This window comes from Lepidochelys kempii, chromosome 5 (genome assembly GCF_965140285.1).
Source record: "Lepidochelys kempii isolate rLepKem1 chromosome 5, rLepKem1.hap1, whole genome shotgun sequence".
NCBI classification, from domain to species: domain Eukaryota; kingdom Metazoa; phylum Chordata; order Testudines; family Cheloniidae; genus Lepidochelys; species Lepidochelys kempii.
Genome location: NC_136384.1, coordinates 101,776,085 through 101,797,384, shown reverse-complemented (window position 1 = coordinate 101,797,384; position 21,300 = coordinate 101,776,085). Strand labels below are relative to the sequence as shown.

General features: G+C 39.9%; 1 protein-coding gene across 7 annotated transcripts in view; it reads right to left on the bottom strand.

Annotated features, from left to right (window-relative positions):
* Positions 1–21,300, bottom strand: part of SMARCA2 (SWI/SNF related BAF chromatin remodeling complex subunit ATPase 2) — a 182,950-nt gene that overhangs the window by 123,756 nt on the left and 37,894 nt on the right. For 6 of the 7 annotated variants that reach the window (XM_073345222.2, XM_073345221.2, XM_073345225.2 and 3 more), the window contains 5 exons: positions 20,130–20,379; positions 5,322–5,448; positions 3,652–3,825; positions 3,217–3,390; positions 8–178 (listed from right to left, as the gene is read on the bottom strand). In XM_073345222.2, the coding sequence (XP_073201323.1) occupies positions 8–178; positions 3,217–3,390; positions 3,652–3,825; positions 5,322–5,448; positions 20,130–20,379 (896 nt within the window). Of the gene's footprint in view, positions 1–7; positions 179–3,216; positions 3,391–3,651; positions 3,826–5,321; positions 5,449–6,871; positions 6,977–20,129; positions 20,380–21,300 lie in introns of those variants that run through there. The other variant, XM_073345226.2, reaches the window with a different exon arrangement.

Here is a 21,300-nt window from a genome sequence, read left to right as displayed (position 1 = left end):
TACTTGCCTTCTTTCTTCTCCTCCTCTTTTTCTTTTCTTTGGCAGCTTGTGCTTGCTTATGCTCCCACACCAGATTAGTCAGGTTGGCCACATACTCATCTGTCTGCTGCAGCAAGTATGCCAGACGTCTGTCTTTCTTCTGGTCAATCAGCTTACGGTAGCCTTCTTCATCTTCAGCCTACCAACACAGAAAAACAACATTCATGGTATAGACACTTACAGAGAAGAACCACTACCATTAGCACTGGAACTATAGAAGTGTATTTGAAAGGTCTTTGACTCCCATTTTTGAGGTGCAGGATAACTTGAGGACCTTCTACAAAAGAAATGGGTCAGGAAGGGAAGAAATGTATACATTTTGATACATTGAATGGGTAAAGGCCCTGGGAAACTCACAGCCTTATAGAAGGCTGCAAAGATTTTCAAAGGCTCAAACCACATTAGGTTTAGGTACACAACTCCTACTGAAAGGTAATGAGAGCGGGATGTCTAATTCTGAACTGTGCCTTTAGAAATCTCACCCAATATAAATAATAATCTTTGGGTATTATGAATTAGGAGGAGGATTTCCTGCTAGCATGTTTTCAAACATGACCATTTTCCTATTCTAGACATGATCTTTGAGAGGAGAAGAGATCTTTAAACAGATTTACTTTTCAAAAGACAAACTTCTTGGTATATAGGGTGAAAAATAAATAAAAATTGCAACAAACATGCCATTGGGCTACAAACATGAATTGGGCTACATTTCACTAGAGGAATGAAATAACTACATAGCATAGGCCTGACGGACACAAACTTATATACATAGTTATGGGTCAGAGATATGAAAAAAACCATACCCCCAGCAACACAGCTATGCTGATTAAAAGCCCAGTGTGGCCACAGCTAGGCTGACAGAAGAGGGCCTCTCTTGGCCTAGCTAACGTCATTTGGGAAGGTAGTCTTCCTACCCCAGCAGGACTCCTTCAGTCTATGCTAGGCAGCTTTGCCGGTATAGCTATGCCAGCACAAACTCTGTAGTGCACACACAGTCCAAGTTACTCAACATGCAGTTGTGTCCTCACAAGAATTCAACTGTGAATTTGGTAAGCACTGGGGTAGTAATACCTGAAGTGCCTCTGACAGCAAATCTGACAGAAGATGATCCTCAAGTGATTTGTCTTTGAAAACAAAGATGACAACTCACAGTCCACAGGTAGATGAACTCAGCAGCAAGCTGTGGATATTAGTGTTCTGGGCATGTCTGAAGGTACATCAAGATGGCATGCTGCTCCTCACTTTTATTAGCAATGATTTTGGACCTACGTGCTCCTAACATACGAACTCTGGACTGACATCAGCTCATTCACCTCAGGATGTAAAAATATTTTTAAAACAGCAAGAGTACCTTTTTAAACCTACATGTTTTATTTCTGATAATTAACATGGCAACAGTTTGAGCAGCTAGATTACTGGCAATTGTCTCTACTTACTGCTAGTCTAAAGGATCTCTATAATGTAGATTGGTATATAACCTTTAGAAAGGCCTCAGGGCCAAAAGATTTGTTCTTTTCCTCTGCAAATCCTTCATTTGTATTTTGCATGTACTTGTATTTTTCATGTAGTGATTTAAAACCAATCTAGTTGGCCCTTATAGTTGGTAGTGACAGATTTTGGACAAGCACTTAGGCTTTGCGCCACATCTGCACCCAAATTAGACATTTACTTGCTCTTTCACTAGTGTTGTGCCTTACGGAAAGTGTGTCACTCATATGCTTGTAAAAATTGAGAATAACTAGTTTCCCAGTCATTAGATTTACTGTTGGTAGATCTCAGTGAATCCTACTGTTAAACAGAATTAGATCACAAAGTTACCAGATTTCTACTAATACTAAAAAGAAAATATTAGCCTACTCTAAGGTGATAACCATAACCAGCTAACACACTTCTAAATACAACTTGCCTTGTCTACGTTTGGTGCAAAGTCCTATGTAAAATTATCTTAGTTAAAATGTGTTAATTAAGATGTTATAAAAACACAAGCTATTTTCCTAATCTAGATATGCCTGCCGATCACTTCGACAGCACTCTGAAGAGACACAGTAACATGGGAAGCCTTCCCAGCACACATTCCCCTCAAAAGAAACTATAAGTAGTATTATTGGGAGGTGGTGGGGAGGAGAGAGAGAAGAAGAAAGATACTCTTGCTGCTAGCTTTCTTTGGACCATAACTCCGACGATTAATGGTCAGCTGGAATTAGTGTTGCTCTTAGCAGAAAATACTGTATTTATCATCATTGCTTAAATACGTATATTTTAAAAAGCCAGACTGGGCAGAAGAAACAATGTGAAGAGAGGAGAGATAGTTACTGCTATTCACTGAAATAACCTTTTTCCCTTTAACTTTTCTACAAAAATAATTTACACAGCAAATGTATTCTTTGACACATAAATCATAATCAAACTAAGTTCCTGATGAGTATTGTAAAAAAAAAAGTATAGGCATAAATAGTTATTGGAACTATAAGGAAAACATTAGAACAAGATCCATGGTCTTCATGTGGTGAATATACTAATGAACTTTGCAATATACCTGCACTGTTGTAAAAAAACTTTTGAAATATGAAATTAGAAAGATTAGGTGATTTAATGGAGGTTACAAAACAGCAGTTATACTATCATGAGCAGATTACTAGTAATGACAAATATACACATGGGCGGCAGTATAGTTACAAATATTATTTGAAACCACAAACGAAAGTAAATATGGCTCAAAGTGAACAAAGTCAAACAAATAATGTCACTACCACGACTATAAAGCACATACAACTAATCTCCCAGGTATGTTTAGATTCATATTAGTCAAAATCTAATTGATCAGAGAGCCCTTATCATGCAAAGGAAGTATACGAGTCCTTGAAAGTATATATCAGGTATTAAACAGATACTGAATTTGATCTTAGCAAACAGGCTGTTTGGCAGTCAAATCTGAAGAGTGCAACATTCAGTATTTAGAGCAAAGTTTGATCAGCAATGCCCAGTTACAAAGTAACTTACACAGCAGCCTTCCTAATCCTCAGAAGCCCACAAATTTGTTTTTCTGAACTCTTTCCAATAGTATAAAAAAATATGCTACATCTTAATCTACCACATTACCACCGCCCCACTCTCCCATTGTTAGAATTGTTACTGTAGAGCATGCCAGAGTTGGCATTTTACCAAAAGACCCCTTACCATCAGTCTTCTCATTCTTTCTTTCTCAATTCGCTCAGTTTCCTTCTTCTGCTCACGCTCAGTATTGGCATGCCAAGTTGCCACAGCTTTAGAAAGTTTCTGAATTTTCCCAGCCACAGACCGGTGGTATTCTTTAAAATCTTTAGCATGCTGCAATATGCTGTTCAGATATTCCTAAAGAAAGAAAATAATAAATCAGCTGAGACATCGTAGTCTAACTGACAGAACACAGGATTTGAAACTACGAACACCCAAATTCTGGACTCTTCCGCTTGCTTACTGTATGGCCTCTGGTAGGTCATGTTTTTGTAATCTGGGATCCCTAAATATAAAACAGTGATAGCTGGCCAAGCAAAGCAAGGTCTACCACTTAACTCAATGGCATTTCTCTGTATCTGGAATACATTAATTCTGGAGTAGCGGAGGTTAAAATACCTGGTGTTTCTGTCTACGTTTTCTCTCCTGTTCTATTTTCTGCTGTTTCTCAAGCTTTTCTGTCATGCGGGCTTCCCTCAGAGTCTGGCGCTTGCTGCGCTTATAGGCTTTGGAGTTCAGTGCTGTCTCCAGTGTTGTGTCACGGCGCATGCAGGCCACCACCTCTTGTCTTAGCTACCAGCAAGAAGAGACAAACTTAAAAAACCCATCATTCTACACACACAGAAGAACAATTTTAGTCATCAATACAGCCTACGAAGGTAGAAAGTTAACTTTTCATGGGCTCTTCAATCCTGCTTCTCCCTTTCACTTTCCATTGAGATACTGAAAAATTGGATCCTGAAATCCTCAGTTGCAGCAAGAAGGTGATCATCATCCTAAAAAGCTCTTCATTCTTTGTAGGATCTTCCTCTTTCTACGCAGAGGTATGAACGCCACTTATATAAGCAGCTCCACAAGTGGTGTGTCTGACATTAGGGGTCAAACATGACAGATATCACAATCCTTCCTCCCTCACAAGCTGGTGTTCAAAATGATTGTCCTGCTGGCACGGAAGGGCCCAACCAAGATGAAAATCCATTTTAACAAAGTATGGTAGAACAAGATGACCTGTGTGTTGTTTTAAATCAGGTGTTGAACGTGGTTGACCCCACACACATCCAAGGGACATTCATTTTCAACATCAGATTGGGGAATGGCGGAAGCAGCAGGGAATTACTAAGGCTGAGAGGGGCAGAGCCACCCAGTTCTAAATGCACAGCATGAATAGCATGCTGCTTCTTAGAACTGGCTTCAGACAAGGTTCTACCATAAAGGAATCACTAGGGCAGTGGGGAGGAGGATGCACCTAGCCTGGTACACGTACTACTAAACTGTACTAGTCCCCAAGATTTCTCCCAGGAACCAATTTTGCCTGGCCAATAGGGGCAGGGTCAAGAGCAACCAAATGACACCCCTGCTGCTCTCAGGCCAGCTGAGAGACCCAAATGGCAAGGGTCTAGGGAGGCCAGCACAGCAAAGCCCCTTTGCAAAATTCTTATGCTGTGCCTGCACCCAAGATCTGAGCAAACTTATGACTTGGACATGCTCTTGTTGGGCCTCGCTGCACAGCCTGCACATTACCACAGGCCTTTTGATAATAGGGGTCAGTGTGAGGAACACACAACAATCATACACGTGGATCACTGAGAACATGCAACTGGGTCTTAGAAAAATTTGACCCACTAGGTTTTGAGACGATCAGAAAAGAGGCACTTCTTTTGATTTGTATTTGTATTTGAACAAGGGGTTGTGGACTCTCAGCCTATCCTGTCCTCCTTTTTTATCTCAGTTTGTGCCATCCCCATGATCTCCCTGAAAGACGAGATCATAAATTTGGATTTTAAGGACTACACTTCAGGATTAAACAGGAGGTGGGGAGGGAAGGAGCGGGAGGGGGGAAAGAGAGAGAGAACACATACATCTTCAGTAATAAAGGACGCAAAAGATACTGATCATGTAAGTTTGATTTTCTATGAATAGCGTTTTTCAGTTAAGTTTGCTCAAATATTGACATTCCTCTTTAAACTCAGTACTTTCATAAATGTCTATTGCTAACACATCCTGTGCTGAAGAAAGATCACTTTCAATTGTGATCACGGCAAAAATGTCCCTGCAGCAAAAGGCATTACCTGGCGCTGAAAATTCAGTAACCTAAGTGCCTTCAGCTCGACTGTAGCTTTGGTTCGCAGATCAGGAGGCAGAGAGCCAGGTAAATTCTCCAGTTCCTGGATTCTGTGAGCAATTCGAGCCTGAAGTCTAAGATGATAAAGGATGTGGGAAAGATATCAGGAGAGATCTGTCAGTAGTTATCAATATTATATGGTAATATCAGCAATAGATCTCATACACCCAGTCAATTTCTAATACCCATCTATTCTGAATTAACATGCACTTCTAGGAATGGAGAAAAAAATCAGACTTACATTTACTCTGCAGGAATACCCTTGATACCAAACAATGAAGACTCTCTTCCCTCCTCTTAATTTTAGCTATTAGTTGTATGGGAACAGCAACTCAGCACATTTATTCTACTCATGCTTTCAAGCACTTTGTGTCTGCAGGCCAGTTTGTTAAGCACAAATAAAAAATGTTATAAAATGACTGGGTGTTATTTTAGGTCTCTTTAAAGTGTGATTGCAGTCAGAATAGTGATTGTGTAAGAATGCAATATTCTTATTTAGCGGAACTGTTTCTTGTTGGTGATCAAAACCCTACGTGCTTATTCTACTGACAAAATTTAAGTTTTCACTTTCTTTATTCTTTAAACAAACTGTTGGCATTGCAGAGCTATTAGGATTCTATTCTGGCTCACTCACCCCCCACAAAATTAATTTCCAGTTGCAAACTCTTTTAAGACCAACCATGGTGCACAAGCCAGAAAGAATACAGCTTCACTTTCAAATTCCAAAGTGAGTTTGTAGTGCTGGTAGTTATATAATCTTTGTAAACTGGTGTTTTGTTTTGTTTTGTTTTACTTGTAACTCAGCATATTTGATCAGGCAGTCAATGACAAACAAACATGAACCCCAAAATGCTACTTTTAATGACACTATGTATGTGTGGTTTAATATTCCTTTTGGCTTTTAGGTACTTTTGAAATACAGTGCTGTCTAACTTCAGTGTAATTTCAACCATGGAATTCTTACAACGAGATTAAAATGGACTATAACCAATAACCAGTGAGAATTTCTGAATGAATTCTAAGTGGTCCAGTTGTTAAACATTTTGGGCCATGATCTGCATTGCAATGCAAGTGAATCAACAATAGGAGCCAGAGGAGAGAATTTCTGTCCCCATTTTTTACAAAGCCATGGAGATGAGAATTTATCTAGTCTACCCATGCTACACGTGACATACACACTTCTGGAGATTTATAAGGGAAGTCTGATTACATAAATTAAAAGGCTGATCCTACTCTCTCCTGAAAAGGATAACAGACTCACAGCCAAACCCATACTATCACTCATCTTCTCTCCATCACAATATAACACAGGTAAGAAATTGATAATAGCATTAATAGACTAGTTGGCAACATGGTAAATGAATTTGTTAAAGCAAAATGTTAAGGATATTGGCCATGTCATACCAACCAAACTAGAGAACTGCTTATACCTAAAAAGGCAATTGTAACTTATGCTTTTTAAAGCCACATACACCACCCATTCCTATTCCACATCACCTCTGCTCCAAAATAATACATAAGAACAGCCATCCTGAGTCAGACCAATGATCCGTTTAGCCCAGTATCCTGTCTTCCGACAGTGGCCAATGCCAGGTGCTTCAGAGGGCATGGACAAGACAGACAATCATCAAGTGATCCATCCCCTGTCATCCACTCCCAGCTTCTGGCAAACAGAGGAACTAGATAAAAATGGATTATAATCAATAACCAGCAAGAATTTCTGAATGAATTCTAAGTAATCCAGTCATTAAATATTTTGGACCGCAAGCTGCATAACAGGTGATGCAACCAGCCCCACGTATGATACTTTACAGGCACACTGATGTAAAAAGGCCTGCTTATCACTGCTCCTCTATGATACTTTACAGGCACACTGATGTACCACTAAAGTCAGTGCAAGTTTTACCAAAGATTTTAATGAGAGCAGGATTGGACATATTGACAGGTCAATTTTCTGCAGGTCCCAGTTTCCATGAAACTTAAGCAAAGCAAAACAAAAAAAATTTTTTTGATGAAAGGTTTTTAAGGAAAAAATATTCTGCTGACGTGTATATAATCTAAACATTGCAATATTGTGCTAATACAAAAAAAACAGAGTAAATCTCCTCCCACCTTTTTTTTTTGGTCACCTAATAGTTGCCTGGGCAATTTTTCATTGTAGTAGTACTATACAACGCTATGTAGACGTCTATGGTATTTAAAAATGGAAACAATGAAAACAGTATTGCATAAGGAAGCAGCTACAGTGGCGATATAAATTAATTCTCTGTTGAAGAGTGAATTTACAGAATGAATAATCTATTCATAGTACAGTTCTGCATTACCATGCTACAAAGCTGCCGTTCATAAATATGTCACCAGAGAAGATTTCTTTTTAAAAAAATCCCTTTAAGAGATCTTAACTAGTCCCTTTGCTGTATCTTGTGTTAAATTAGAGTGGCAGACACTCACTGAACTTTAACATTACATAGGGAAGTAGTTGAGATATTTTGAGGGCCTTGAACACTGGACTGGTGTTAAATTTACCTTTTGTTACAGTAAATTACCACAATCCACAGAGTTCACTGACCATTAATCTTGCACTTTCATTTCTGTGGTATAGTGAACCAACCCTGGTAGTCTGTCCATTAGAACAGGAGGGCAGATGTCTCAGTTTGGAAGGCCTGAAAACAAGTAATCTGTTAGATTACTGGAGCTATTGGGATATACAAGAGCAATGCTGACCCCAAAATACCTGCTTCTATATGAAATGGACTAGAATCATACAAATGGTAACCGAGGGCACATGAAATTAAATTGGCCCTGGCAAAATCACTCTGTGCAAAGCACTACTTCACGTACATTCCTTAAAGAAGTTACCAGTTAGAACAGTGATCTGTATTTTAAGCACTGCTCCTCTACATACTATTTTGTCTCAACATCAATAGGATGCAATACGTAGTCTGAGAAAGAGATACAAGATTTGAAACTTCCTGAAACAACAAAAAGGCTGTAATACTGCATAATTGCAGGAGACTCATTTAGTGTCCTCAAGAGTACAGAAAATTGAAGCTGAATTAGGTCAGTCAGGTTTTTCATACAGATTGAACAGTAAATCAAGAGGAGTTACTGTTCTGGCAAGAAAGAGTTCCATTAACGGCAATAGATATTTGTTCAGGTCCAGAGGAGAAGTTTATGATTCCTACAGGAGAGTTATTTGTTCAGAAAGTAACACTGGGAGATTTTGTTCTTTCAAGTAACAATCTGACACTACAAAAATCCACATTTTGTACAACTCTATCTCTAATTGGACTTGGTGATTGTGAGGGAATTTCAGTGCCGTTACAGATGCAAAACAACTTGAGAAGTCTAGTGGCTTCCCTACCTCCTGCCCTTATAAAGGAGGATTAGATTGACTACTGCACATCCACACAGACTAGCAGCTGACTGATGCATAAAGAGACTTAGGGCTTGTCTACACTTAAAATGCTGCAACAGAGCTGCTGCAGCACTGTAGCACTTGAGTGAAGATGCTGACTACATTGACGGGTAGGTAATCCACCTCCCCAAGAGATGATAGCTAGGTCGATGGGAGAATTCGCCCATCAACCTAGTGCTGTCTAATGCGGGGCTTAGATCAATTTAACTGCATCGCCAAGGAGTGTGGATTTTTCAAACCCAGGAATGGCATAATTATATTGACCTAATTTCCTAGTGTAGACCAGGTCTATAGTTCTGAGAAGTTCAGAGATGCCTGGTTCTTATCCTCATAATGATGAGTCCAGATCATAGCTACGATTTTTCTCAATCTCCCAGTCCCAAAATAGCTGGAATGTTTCTGCTGAGGCAATCACCTATGAAACTGTTAAAGCCAAATCTTACTCTCTTTGGAGTCAATATGACTTCTGCTATGTGTGCAATGACATCTATTGTTTTGACTTACTCAGTAAGGCATCTGAACAGTGTTGTCTGCAGCCATGAGGGCTAAGGCTTGATCTTATGCTCAGTGAAGTCAATGTAAAAACTCCTACTGAGTTTGATGCTACAGGATCAGGTCCCAGATGCTTAACTTTTAGTTTAAAACACAAGCTTAAAACTACAGAAACCAATAGGGAAACCAGAGAACTGATACCACAGAGTATTTACATGCACCAGCTTAGCCAGACCTCTAGATGCATCTTCAATTTACTGAAAGGTAAATACTAATCTGCTAAATCTTTGAGTATTTGGACTACTGCCCTGCTTTCTGACAAGTGAGACCCAGAAATGGGGCCAGCCAGTGCACTTAGGTGGAAACACAATTTTTCAAAAAATGGTTTGAGCAGTTATCAATGGATGCCTCCCAATGCACCTTCTCTGGAAGGGCTGTAGTAACCCATGTCTCAAGTAGGACACAGGAATACCACATTGGATCAGACAAGTGGTCCATCTAGTCCAGTACCCCATTTCCAAAAGTGGCTAATATCACATGCTTCAGAAAGAGTTTACATATATCTCTTATACATTTTATTTTTTTTAAAAAACCAATCCTATCTAATGTAACTGTGAATGTTTTCATTATCCATACCATCTTCATTTTCTTGCATCCCACTAAGTTCTTGGCCTCACTGACATTTTGTGGTAATGAATTCCACACGCTGGGGATTTCTTGGTGGCTTTTTGTTTGTCTGTTTGTTTTTTGGGGGGGTGTTTATTTTTTTTAAAAACACAGTACATAATTTATTTCCTTTTATTAGTTTTAAATCTGTTCTCTTTTAGCTGCATTGACTGTCCCTTGTTCTTGCATTACATGAGAGGGTGAACAAAAAACACTGATTTACCGTCATTGTATATCGCTAATGATTTTGTATAACTGCAACTTGTTGGCAGAGTTTCTCTGTTGACTTTTCTTGTGACCAGGTTGTTGGAACAGTAGTGAGACGCTGATTGATTCAGACCAATTCTTTCTGCCAGGCCTGGCTTGTTAGCTGCACCCTAGATGTAAAAGGGGTGGGAGTGGCTCTTTGGATATTTGCTGATCACTTTCTTTGCTGCTCTCTGGGCCTGATACTATTTTGATATATTCTGTATATTTAGATAGGTTGAACAGACTGAACTTATTCTAGGTAAAGTGTGCCGTTATATAAATTAATGGCATTATAATATTTTCATCATAATTTTCTATCCCATTCTTTAAATATTCTAATGTTATCTGCTTAATGTGGTGAAGTTTAAGCAATTTTCACTGAGCTGTTCACAATGATACCCAGGTCCTTTCCCAACACGTAGGAATAATGAAGAAAAAAAGAAAAAAAAAGGAACAGTGTCAGTTCGATGGTAATTATTTTTCCATGTATTGCAATATTAACTTTTAAAGAATTTTATGGCAGCCACTTTTCACCTAAAGCAAATGCATCGAACACTTAGACTTTTTTGGACCATGCTCATCTTCTAATCCCTCAAACTGATAAAAATATGTTGAACTATTCCTCTCTTCAGGGGAAAATGCTAAAGGCTATTAAGTCATTCATTGATAATAGAGGGTCAAGAAGAAAAATGCCTTTTTCAAGTGCTTGAAGGACTTACTAACCCTATTTAAAGGAACATTTAATTAATCTCTGCAGTTCAGCACTTTATCTTCATCTAATCAGAACATGGCTATCGCATTACAAACTGAAGATAGAGATCTCCTTGCAAAGTAGGTGATACTTACCTCTCCCTCACCAATTGAGGGTAACTGTGGAAATTATGCCAGATCACTGCAGGCTGTAGGAAACGGATACCAGGCAGCAAGCAAGAAAGCTTTATAAAAGGGAGACCCTTTTCAGACAATAAAAGGACATAGTTTGCAGCAATCATAAATTAAAGATGCTGGAAAGTGCCATTTTTTTTAATTAATGCTGGTGGGGAGGAGAGCCATTCCACCTAGTGGAACAACATTAAATTACACTACACATTATTAGTTTTAGACATATTTATTAAGATTAAAGTAGCACTTTATTTCCAAGGAAGTATTAAAATGGAGTTTTATAAAAGCATGTCATGAATTTACCACTTTGGCCATATATCAAGTAGCACAGCAAATTTAAAAGTTCAACACTTAGTAGTAATTTAAACTTTTTATAGCAATGAGTATTTTAAATATCCAAGTTTCTTTTAATCTACCATTAGTCACACAGGGATTAACAACAATTATACCCTAATTTCATCTCACAGCAACATATGCTGCAAGAGCAGCGAGGCACAACCAAGTGAATTCAGGGGCAACATCAATTCTAAATTTTCTTGCTTTTTTGTTGATTTAAGCTAAAGCTTTTTAATGTCAAAATGTGGTGCTTTTGGGGGAGGAAGGGGAAATCTATTAAATGTAGAAAGTCTCCCATTGACATGTCATCAGTTTCCAAGGCTTCTTCAGTCTCAACAATATGTTACTAGATCTATTACTGCTCCTCCATCTGTAGTTGTCCATTTAACAAATGGCTAATGGAGAAGAACGCCATGCTGCACCTTTAAGACAAGAAAGACGTGCACAGCAGTACACATCTTATCCTGTGCAACTTTGGAGGTCTGCAAAAGCACTCCATCAACCTCTCACAGGGTGCACATGTGCCGAGGTGCACTACCCACACATACTTTCAGGTCACTTTTCCCTAGGCAGTTACATTAGCCATGCATGCGCAGTATGACGTTCCTTAGTGTTACACTTCACAACCTAAGCAAGGAGAGCCCGTACCTGAGCCTATTGCACATATACAGTAGGCGATTTTCAAAGCTTATAACTTGGTTACACCACAGGAACATATCCAGTAGGAATATATTACCGACCATCTGACCAGGATGGTGATAGTGACTGTGAAATGCTTGGGGAGATGAGAGGGGCTATTAAAATAAAAAACTCATTAATAATGGGGGATTTCAACTATCCGCATACTGACTGGGTACATGTCACCTCAGGATGGGATGCAGAGATAAAGTTGCTTGACACCTTAAATGACTGCTTCTTGGAGCAGCTGGTCCTGGAACCCACCAGAGGAGAGGTAATTCTTGATTTAGCCCTAAATGGAGCACAGGATCTGGTCTAAGAGGTGAATATAGATGGACTGCTTGGTAATAGTGACCGTAATATCAGGGGTGGCCAACCTGAGCCTGAGAAGGAGCCAGAATTTACCAATGTACATTGCCAAAGAGCCCCAGTAATATGTACTGATTATACACATATATGTATTTGTGTGTATAGATATATATATGCATGCACATAATCATAACATAAGTTGATCATGTATATTTATTATACATTTATAATGTATAGTTAACAATAATAACTTAATCTTTTACTAAGTGGGACTTCTGGCAATCTTTGCTTTCAACAATTCCCTTGAAGTTTGGTTTTTATTCAGCTGTGCTCACACACAGCAGTTCTCTTAAGTGGCTGTCTGCCAAAACGGATCAGAGCTTGGATTTCACATATTTGAGTGTCGAGAAAACAGACTCACAAAGATAGGTCGAGGCAAACATCGAGATTAATTTTAGGGCTGCACCTCTGATGTTGGGGTATTTATCCTCTGGTACAGATTTCCAGAAAGTAAGGGTCCCCTCTGACTTCTGAACAGATTTCAATCTTCTAACAGTTCTATTATTTCCATCTGGGATGTTTCTTCGTCAGTGACTAAAGGCGGCTTCAGACAATCCGCTTCAGCACTAAAAGGGTCAATCAGAAATCTGATTTGAGGTCTTTTCTGCAGCAAATCTTGGAATCTTTCCTCAAAACTGTGCTTACGATCTTTAATCACGCTCGTATACCTAGTTGTGCTCCATTTTAGGGGGTCTGCTGCATCTTCTTTTGATCTGGCTCGAAGTTGTGACATTGAGGGAAAGTGTGTCAGCTCTCCCTCAAGCATTTGTCTGGGAAACAACTGCAGTTTGTTCATGAATGCAAATATGCCTTGCACTAGATCAGACAGCAACTGGAATTTTCCTTGTAAATCCACATCTAGTTTATCCAAATGCAGCAGCATGTCTGCAAGAAATGCCAAGTCTAGAAGCCATCCAGGATCTGTAAGCTCGGGTATATTCTGTGCTTCTCCTCCATAAACAATTTTACTGGTTCCAGGAGCTCGAAAAATCAAACTGCGCAGTGAAATGGCAAATCGGCAGGGAAGTCGTCTTCATCCAATTCTTCAATTACATTTTGAAATGGTCTGTGCTTGAGTGTATTTGAAAGACTGAATTTCACAATATGCAAGACAGGTTTCATGATGTGATCAAATTTGAGAGATTTTTAGACACCAGTTGCTCCCGATGAATAATACAGTGAAATGTCCAAAATTCGGGAAAGCTCTCATCAGACTTACAAATCCCTACTAATCCATTTGCAGTTCCCCCAGGGACGGAGCCCCATCCATTGCAATGGCAGTGAGCTTCTGTAAAGGAAGTGGCTTTTCGCAACTACCAACATGAACACCATGAGCAGAGTTCAGAACCTTGTGGGAATTCTTGATTCATATGTGCATGGCTCAAAGCGAAATGACGCTGAAAGTTTGAAGATTTGAACTTTGAGACACAAGCCTGGCAAAGAAGACACATGACCTTACCATTATGTTTAACGAAAAAGTACTTATTCTCCCACTCCTGTTGGAAGGCTCAATTTTCATCTGTGTATTTTCTTTTCTGTTTGCACTTGCCTTCCATTGTAAGATGGTGTAAGAAAAATTTAGATTAAAATTTTCCACACCAGCTAGTCACCGTGTGATTTATTCAAGGAGACACTGGGGCTGGCAAGGGGATGCTGGACCACTGGCTCTGTCCCAGGCCCCACTCTCTACTTCACTCCTTTCCCCAAGTCCCCACTTCCACCCCGCCTCTTCCCACCCCCTCCACCAAGTGAGCTGTGTCCTCACTCCTCCCTGCCCCCACGAGCCTCCTGCGCTCCTCCTCCCCCTCCTCCCCCCCCGCCTCCTGCATATCAAAAAACAGCTGATCGCGGCAGGCAGGAGGCACAGGGGAGAGAGGAGGAGGCGCTGATTGGGGTGGGGGGTCGCTGGCAGGTGGGAGGCACTGGGGGAAGAAGGGGGAGCTGAGCACTCACCATTTTTCCCCAGAGTCAGCTCCTATCAGGAGCCGCATATTATCTTTCAAAGAGCCACATGTGGCTCTGGAGCCACAGGTTGGCCACCCCGATACTATAATTAAATTTAACATCCCTGTGGCGGGGAAAATACCACAGCAGGCAAACACTGTAGCATTTAATTTCAGGAAGGGGGATTATACAAAAATGAGGAAATTAGTTAAACGGAAATTAAAAGGTACAGTGCCAAAAGTGAAATCCCTGCAAGCAGCATGGAAACTTTTTAAAGACACCATCATAGAAACTCAACTTAAATGTATACCCCCAAATTAAAAAACATAGTAAGAGAACCAAAAAAGTAAAAAAGCAGTGAGAGACAAAAAGGCATCCTTTAAAAAGTGGAAGTTAAATCCTAGTGAGGAAAATAGAAAGGAGCAAAAACTCTTGCAAATGAAGTGTAAAAATATGATTAGGAAGGTCAAAAAAGAATTTGAAGAACAGCTAGCCAAAGACTCAAAAAGTAATAGCAAATTTTTTCTTTTAAGTACATCAGAAGCAGGAAGCCTGCTAAACAACCAGTGGGGCCACTGTATGATCGAGATGCTAAAGGAGCACTCAAGGACGATAAGGCCATTGTGGAGAAACTAAACGAATTCTTTGCATCGGTCTTCACAGTTGAGGATGCGAGGGAGATTCCCAAACCTGCGCCATTCTTTTTAGGTGACATATCTGAGGAACTGTCCCAGACTGAGGTGTCATTAAAGGAGGTTTTGGAACAAATTGATAAAGTAAACAGTATTAAGACATCAGGACCAGATGGGATTCACCCAAGAGTTCTCAAGGAACTCAAGTGTGAAATTGGAGGACTACTAACTATAGTTTGTAACACATCATTTAAATCAGCTTCTGTACCAAATGAGTGGAAGATAGCTAATGTGACGCCACTTTTTAAAAAGGGCTCAAGAGCTGATACTGGCAATTATAGTCCAGTAAGCCTGACTTCAGTACCGTGCAAACTGGTTGAAACTATAGTAAAGAACAAAACTGTCAGACACATAGATGAACATAATTTGTTGGGGAAGAGTCAACCTGGTTTTTGTAAAGGGAAATCATGCCTCACCAATCTACTAGAATTCTTTGAGGAGGTCAACAAGCATGTGGACAGGGGAGATCCAGTTGATTTGGTGTACTTAAATTTTCAGAAAGCCTTTGACAAGGTCCCTCACTAAAGGCTCTTAAACAAAGTAAGCTGTCATGGGATAAGAGGGAAGTCATGGATTGGTAACTGGTTAAAAGATAGGAAACAAAAGGGTAGGAATAAATGGTTAGTTTTCAGAATGGAGAGTGGTAAACAGTGGGGTCCCCAGGGGGTCTGTACTAGGACCAGTCCTATTCAGCATATTCATAAATGATCTGGGGAAAAGGGGTAAACAGTGAGGTGGCAAAATTTGCAGATATAAAATTACTCAAGATAGTTAAGTCCCAAGCAGACAGCGAAGAGCTACCAAAGGATCTCTCAGAACTGGGTTACTGGGCAACAAAATGGCAGATGAAATTCAATGTTTTTAAATGCAAAGTAATGCACATTGGAAAATATAATCCCAACTATACATATAAAATGATGGGGTCTAAATTAGCTGTTACCACTCAAGAAAGAGATCTTGGAGTCATTGTGGATAGTTCTCTGAAAACATCCACTCAATGTGCCGCGGCAGTCAAAAAAGCAAACAGAATGTTGGGAAATCATTAAGAAAGGGATAGATAATAAGACAGAAAATATCATATTGCCTCTATATAAATCCATGGCATGCCCACATCTTGAATACCGCGTGCAGATATGGTCGCCCCATCTCAAAAAAGATATACTAGAATTGGAAAAGATTCAGAAAAGGGAAACAAAAATTATTAGAGGTATGGAGCATCCGCCATATGAGGAGAGATTAATAAGACTGGGACTTTTCAGGTTGGAAAAGAGACGACTAAGGGGGATATGACAGAAGTCTACAAAATCATGACTGGTGTGGAGAAAGTAAATAAGGAAGTGTTATTTACTCCTTCTCATAACACAAGAAATTAATAGGCAGCAGGTTTAAAACAAACAAAAGGAAGTATTTCTTCACACAATGCACAGTCAACCTGTGGAACTCCTTGCCAGGGACTGTTGTGAAGGCCAAGACTATAACAGCGTTCAAAAAAAAAGAACTAGATAGGTTCAACAATGGCTATTAGCCAGGACAGGCAGGGATGGTGCCCCTAGCTTCCATTTTCCAGAAGCTGGGAATGGGCGACAGAGGATGGATCACTTGATGATTACCTGTTCTGTTGATTCCCTCTGGGGTACCTGGCGTTGGCCACTGTCGGAAGACAGGATACTGGGCTAGATGGACCTTTGGTCTGACCCAGTATGGTCATTCCTATGTTCTTATGTTCCACTGAAATATTCAGATACTTTTCTACAATGAGGGCTATATGCCAAATTTAAAGTTTTGGTACTTGATGTCTGGAGTGTAGAACTGGTAAAGAAGTGGCAAGAATCTTTTTTATGATAAGGAAAGTATTTTTCCATTCTCTTACTACCAAAAAAAGATGGATGATCTGGTTTTTACTCAAACATTTACAACACATTTAAACTTCAGGCACAGACCAAACTAAATACCTGACCATTTCAGAGACATATCAGCAACTACGATGGGTTCTGAGGATGGGAATGCTTATACTACCTTAACTATAGTTGTCATGTCCTGCTCCCATTGTGCAAAAAGGCACATAAATTTGATACTGTTAGATAAAGTGTACCAACAAATTTACTACAACAAAACAAAATCCGCTGCAGCAGTCAAGAAAAAAAAAACAACACAACTCAGCCAGCCTGCCACCTACCAAAAAAAAAAAAAAAATCCTTTCCAACCTCTCCTCATTCAGGGCAGCATACCCTCAGCCCTCTCCAAAAACCTATACAATATGTCTTTGCAGCTTGCCCAAAAGATACAAAGTGAGGGTATTTCAAACCAAGCAGCCATACAATGGATAAGATGAAGCAGTTGTTCAAGGTTCCTAAGACACTCTTCTGATCCTTGCACAAGGACTAGTCACAGTCATATTCCTTGCACTCCAAGCTTAAAACCTGTGTGGAGCCAGAACCACTAGCCACCCCAAAGGCAGTGAATGGGGGAGAATGGGATCACGCCCCCCTCTTCCGAACTTCTACCAGCCAACATTGTTGACTAGCTGTGAAGAATGTGTCACACCCTTCATGTCTTCCCATTCACATTGGGGAGTTCCCAAGGCACAATGCCTCTCTGAGGTTCTCTAAGGTCCTGCTGGGGTCCTGTGACTACTCAGCATCTTCAAGACAGGCCAGAGCCTTAAAGACATGGTTTGAATCCAAAGAACACTATACTTTAGCCTTGAGGTAGACACAGTCTGTTAATGCACTGCTAAGAGATCCACATTCAAACCCTGGATTAATTCAGGAAAAAGAATAGCTATGTGATCTCCTGTAGGTCCCCATTTGTATACATCCCTAAGCCATACAATCCGGCACAAATAGCAATCTCTGATCCTTGAAGAAGCAGGGTTAGAAGAGAAGAAGCAGTTACAGATGAAGGCTGAGGGGCACCATCAGTCATATATGAAAGTGCGTGTGGCACTGGCCCATAGGATTCCTGGCTCATGTCATAGCTATATCCCCTTCCATAAGAACAAAAGTTAAATTGTACTAAGCTTTGTGTATCATATATATTTTCTGAAAATGCTGTTAAACTACAATAACCGTACACAATGAAACAGGTAAGGCCATTCCAAGTTAAGGTAAAAACGATGCTAGTGACTAGGGACTCAATCCAGCAAATTGCACACTTAATTGAAGCAAAAGCTTGACTGTTTTGATGGATCAGGGCCTGAAAAAAGAGTTTCAAAAGTAGTACAGAGAGTGTACCTTTAGGCCTGTTCTTAATCATTAGTAAGATACTTTTTGCCATTACAAATGTGTCATATTATGCAAAGTACTACAGATACTAAGTAGATCTTTGAGCAGCATCATAACTCTTAGTTGACAGGGCAGTTCTGTCTTAGAAGCTTATTTACAGCATACTGAAGTACCTCTAAACATCCTTCAAGGCAGTTAAGATGCAATGATGCAGAATCATGCCAGATATTGTCCTCTGCAGGGTATTCCTAGGTAAGACCTTCCCCATCTCTGCACAATTTTCTAGTTTTGCTTAGGGTACTGTAATCACACTACCTTGCCCACCAAAACTGGGCTATTTGAATTTGATCATTTTGTCTCTCAGAAAACAAAGCTTGGAACGAAGCAAATCCTGGAACTGCATCACAAAAGAGGAGTTATGACACTCTGGATAAAACTAAGTTACCTACACTGTAATGGTCTCTTCTAAGCAAAACATTAGAGTCCAAATCATTTTATTGTACACATCTCACCCACTTACTAGACGCCCTTTCTAGCACACTGCTGCTAAACATTTCATATTCTATAAAAGTTCATCTCAATCATCCTCCCTCAGAAATTTGTAAAGCTTGAGCACGTTCCTGAAACAAATGTCATTAGATCCTGCTTCCCATTTCTATTTCCTTAGGCCTCTACCTTTTCAGTAATTGGAACATAGGCACTGCCATTCCAGATTGGACAAATGGAACATCTAGTCTGACAGTGACCAATATGAGAGGTTTAAGAAGAAGGTGCAAACCCCTATAAAATGGGCAACTGTATAACCACCACTGTCCCAAAGGGGAATTTTTTTCTTAACCCTAGGTAGGCCCTGCAGACACCTGCCTATCACGCTGACCAATACTGTCACATTGTTTCTTTGTACTCCCCTGTATGTTGGTCTGTCTGCACCTGTTGTCTCTTGTCTTAGATTGTAAGCTCTCGGGGCAAGGGACAACTTTTATTATGTATTTGTACAGAACCTAGCACAACTGGGTCCTGGTCCACGACTGGGGGTTGTTGGTGCTACAGTAACACAAATAATTAAATATTAATAATTAAGTATGAAGGTTGATATGCTATTATAACAGACACTCCTGGGTCCTCAGCACTTTTTAGTCAGGACACTTTTATTTAAGAGCCTAAATATGAGCATAAGGACCTCATTTTTGGTATTTTTTAAAATCTTTGTTTTGGCTTGCTTGCTTGTGCCCTTTACTTCCTGGTAGATCAGCCAACTCACATTACATTGGACAAACTTCCTGTTTTTTATTTGGCTATTTGTTCTTTGATTTCCATCCTGGCCCTCCTAATTTCCATTTTACATTTCATCTGTTAAACCTTGTTCCTTTTTATTGGAATCACTTGGGATGGATGCCCACTTATTGGAAGATATACTTGAGTTCTTGGCACTTAAGTATCCCCCTCCTCTGCCCCTGGATTCCAGCTGTCTGTTTTCCCCTTTGTTTATAATTCTGAATACTTCTTGTGATTGATAATCTTTGCTAAAATAGCCTCCATGTTGATTCTAAGGATTTTAGTTTCACAACCTGAGTCCTTTTGGTCCTGATCCAGCAAAGCACTTGAGCACATGTTTAACTTTAAAGTAAACTTTAGAATCACCCTTTAGTTTGATGTCTCTATATTAGTTTTCACTATGGCCCCTCTCAAAAGAATGATTTTAATTATGACCATTATGAGCCACAATTGCAAGAGAGACCAGAGCAAGTGTCCACAAATACAACACTGAAGCATGTGTGGTTTAAGTCTCATGTATCCCTCTTTACCTGTATTCACGCTCCTGGAGTATTTCAACAGGATCCAGTCCTTGTGGCTTCTGGATGGGGCTGATACGGTTCTGTTTTTGCTGCAGCTGGACGATAGGTGAAGGCTGTCCAGGGGTTTGCTGTGGTACAGAAGGACCAGGCATGGCTGCAGAAGGCTGAGCAGCAGGAGGGGCAGGTGAAGGCCTTCCACTAGGAGGTGGTACAGCAAGCTTTTGTGGGGTACTGGCAACATTCATATCTGGGCCTTGACCTGCAAAACAAGTAATGTGGCCATGTGAAAAACAGAGCAGCTTTATTTTGAACATAAAAACCTGCAGCTAGGCACCTGAGGCAAACTTTCAAAGTTAACAAAAATACACACTGAGATTGGTTTCAATTCCCATAGAGGAACAATATACCGTAGTATATATAGAATATACAGAAAGTAATCCAAAAATAGTAATGGCAACAGAGTTTATTAGGGCTATATTTTCATTTAATTTGGGGGAAGGGGTGGTTTAAGAGTAGTGTTTGTATCAACAAGAGACTTCTAGCACTGGGTAGATCTAGGCAGAGGGTCAAACTCTGCTCTCTTATGTGGGCACTGTCCCCATGTAGAATATGAAAATACACCCAGGAGTAGAATTTGGCCAGCTCCAAGAGCAAGCTTCTTTCCACAGCTCTGCCAGAAAAAAAGTTAGCAGTATTCATTTTATTAAAACATCCACTTTTATATACTCTACAATATCTTAATATATTTGTAAAATTACATTTTTTAAAAAAACACACACTACCCCAGATTAAGATAGTAATATTAGTAAATATTTCAAGTATTTGGTACTTGGTTTTTCTTCTGAACTGTAGCACTCTCCTAATTTCAAAAGTTTAATGCATCACTTAACATGAAAGTAGCATCTAATAGAGATAGATAGGGAGTTGCAGTTTATGGGCCACTGTGCATGGACGAATAGTTACTGATTTGATGGAGATGTGGGGGAGAGACATTGAAAACAACAGCACAGACATCTGCAACAATAAAGCTGTCACTGTATTTTTTGAAGGGGTGCAGAGGTTGGTGTATAATAATTCAATTGATGAAACACAATCTCAGAATCTGTCCTCAATCCCAGGATCAGTTTTCTTCAGATCCAGGATCCGAAACCCACCTGGAGAAAATGGCTCATCTTCAGGG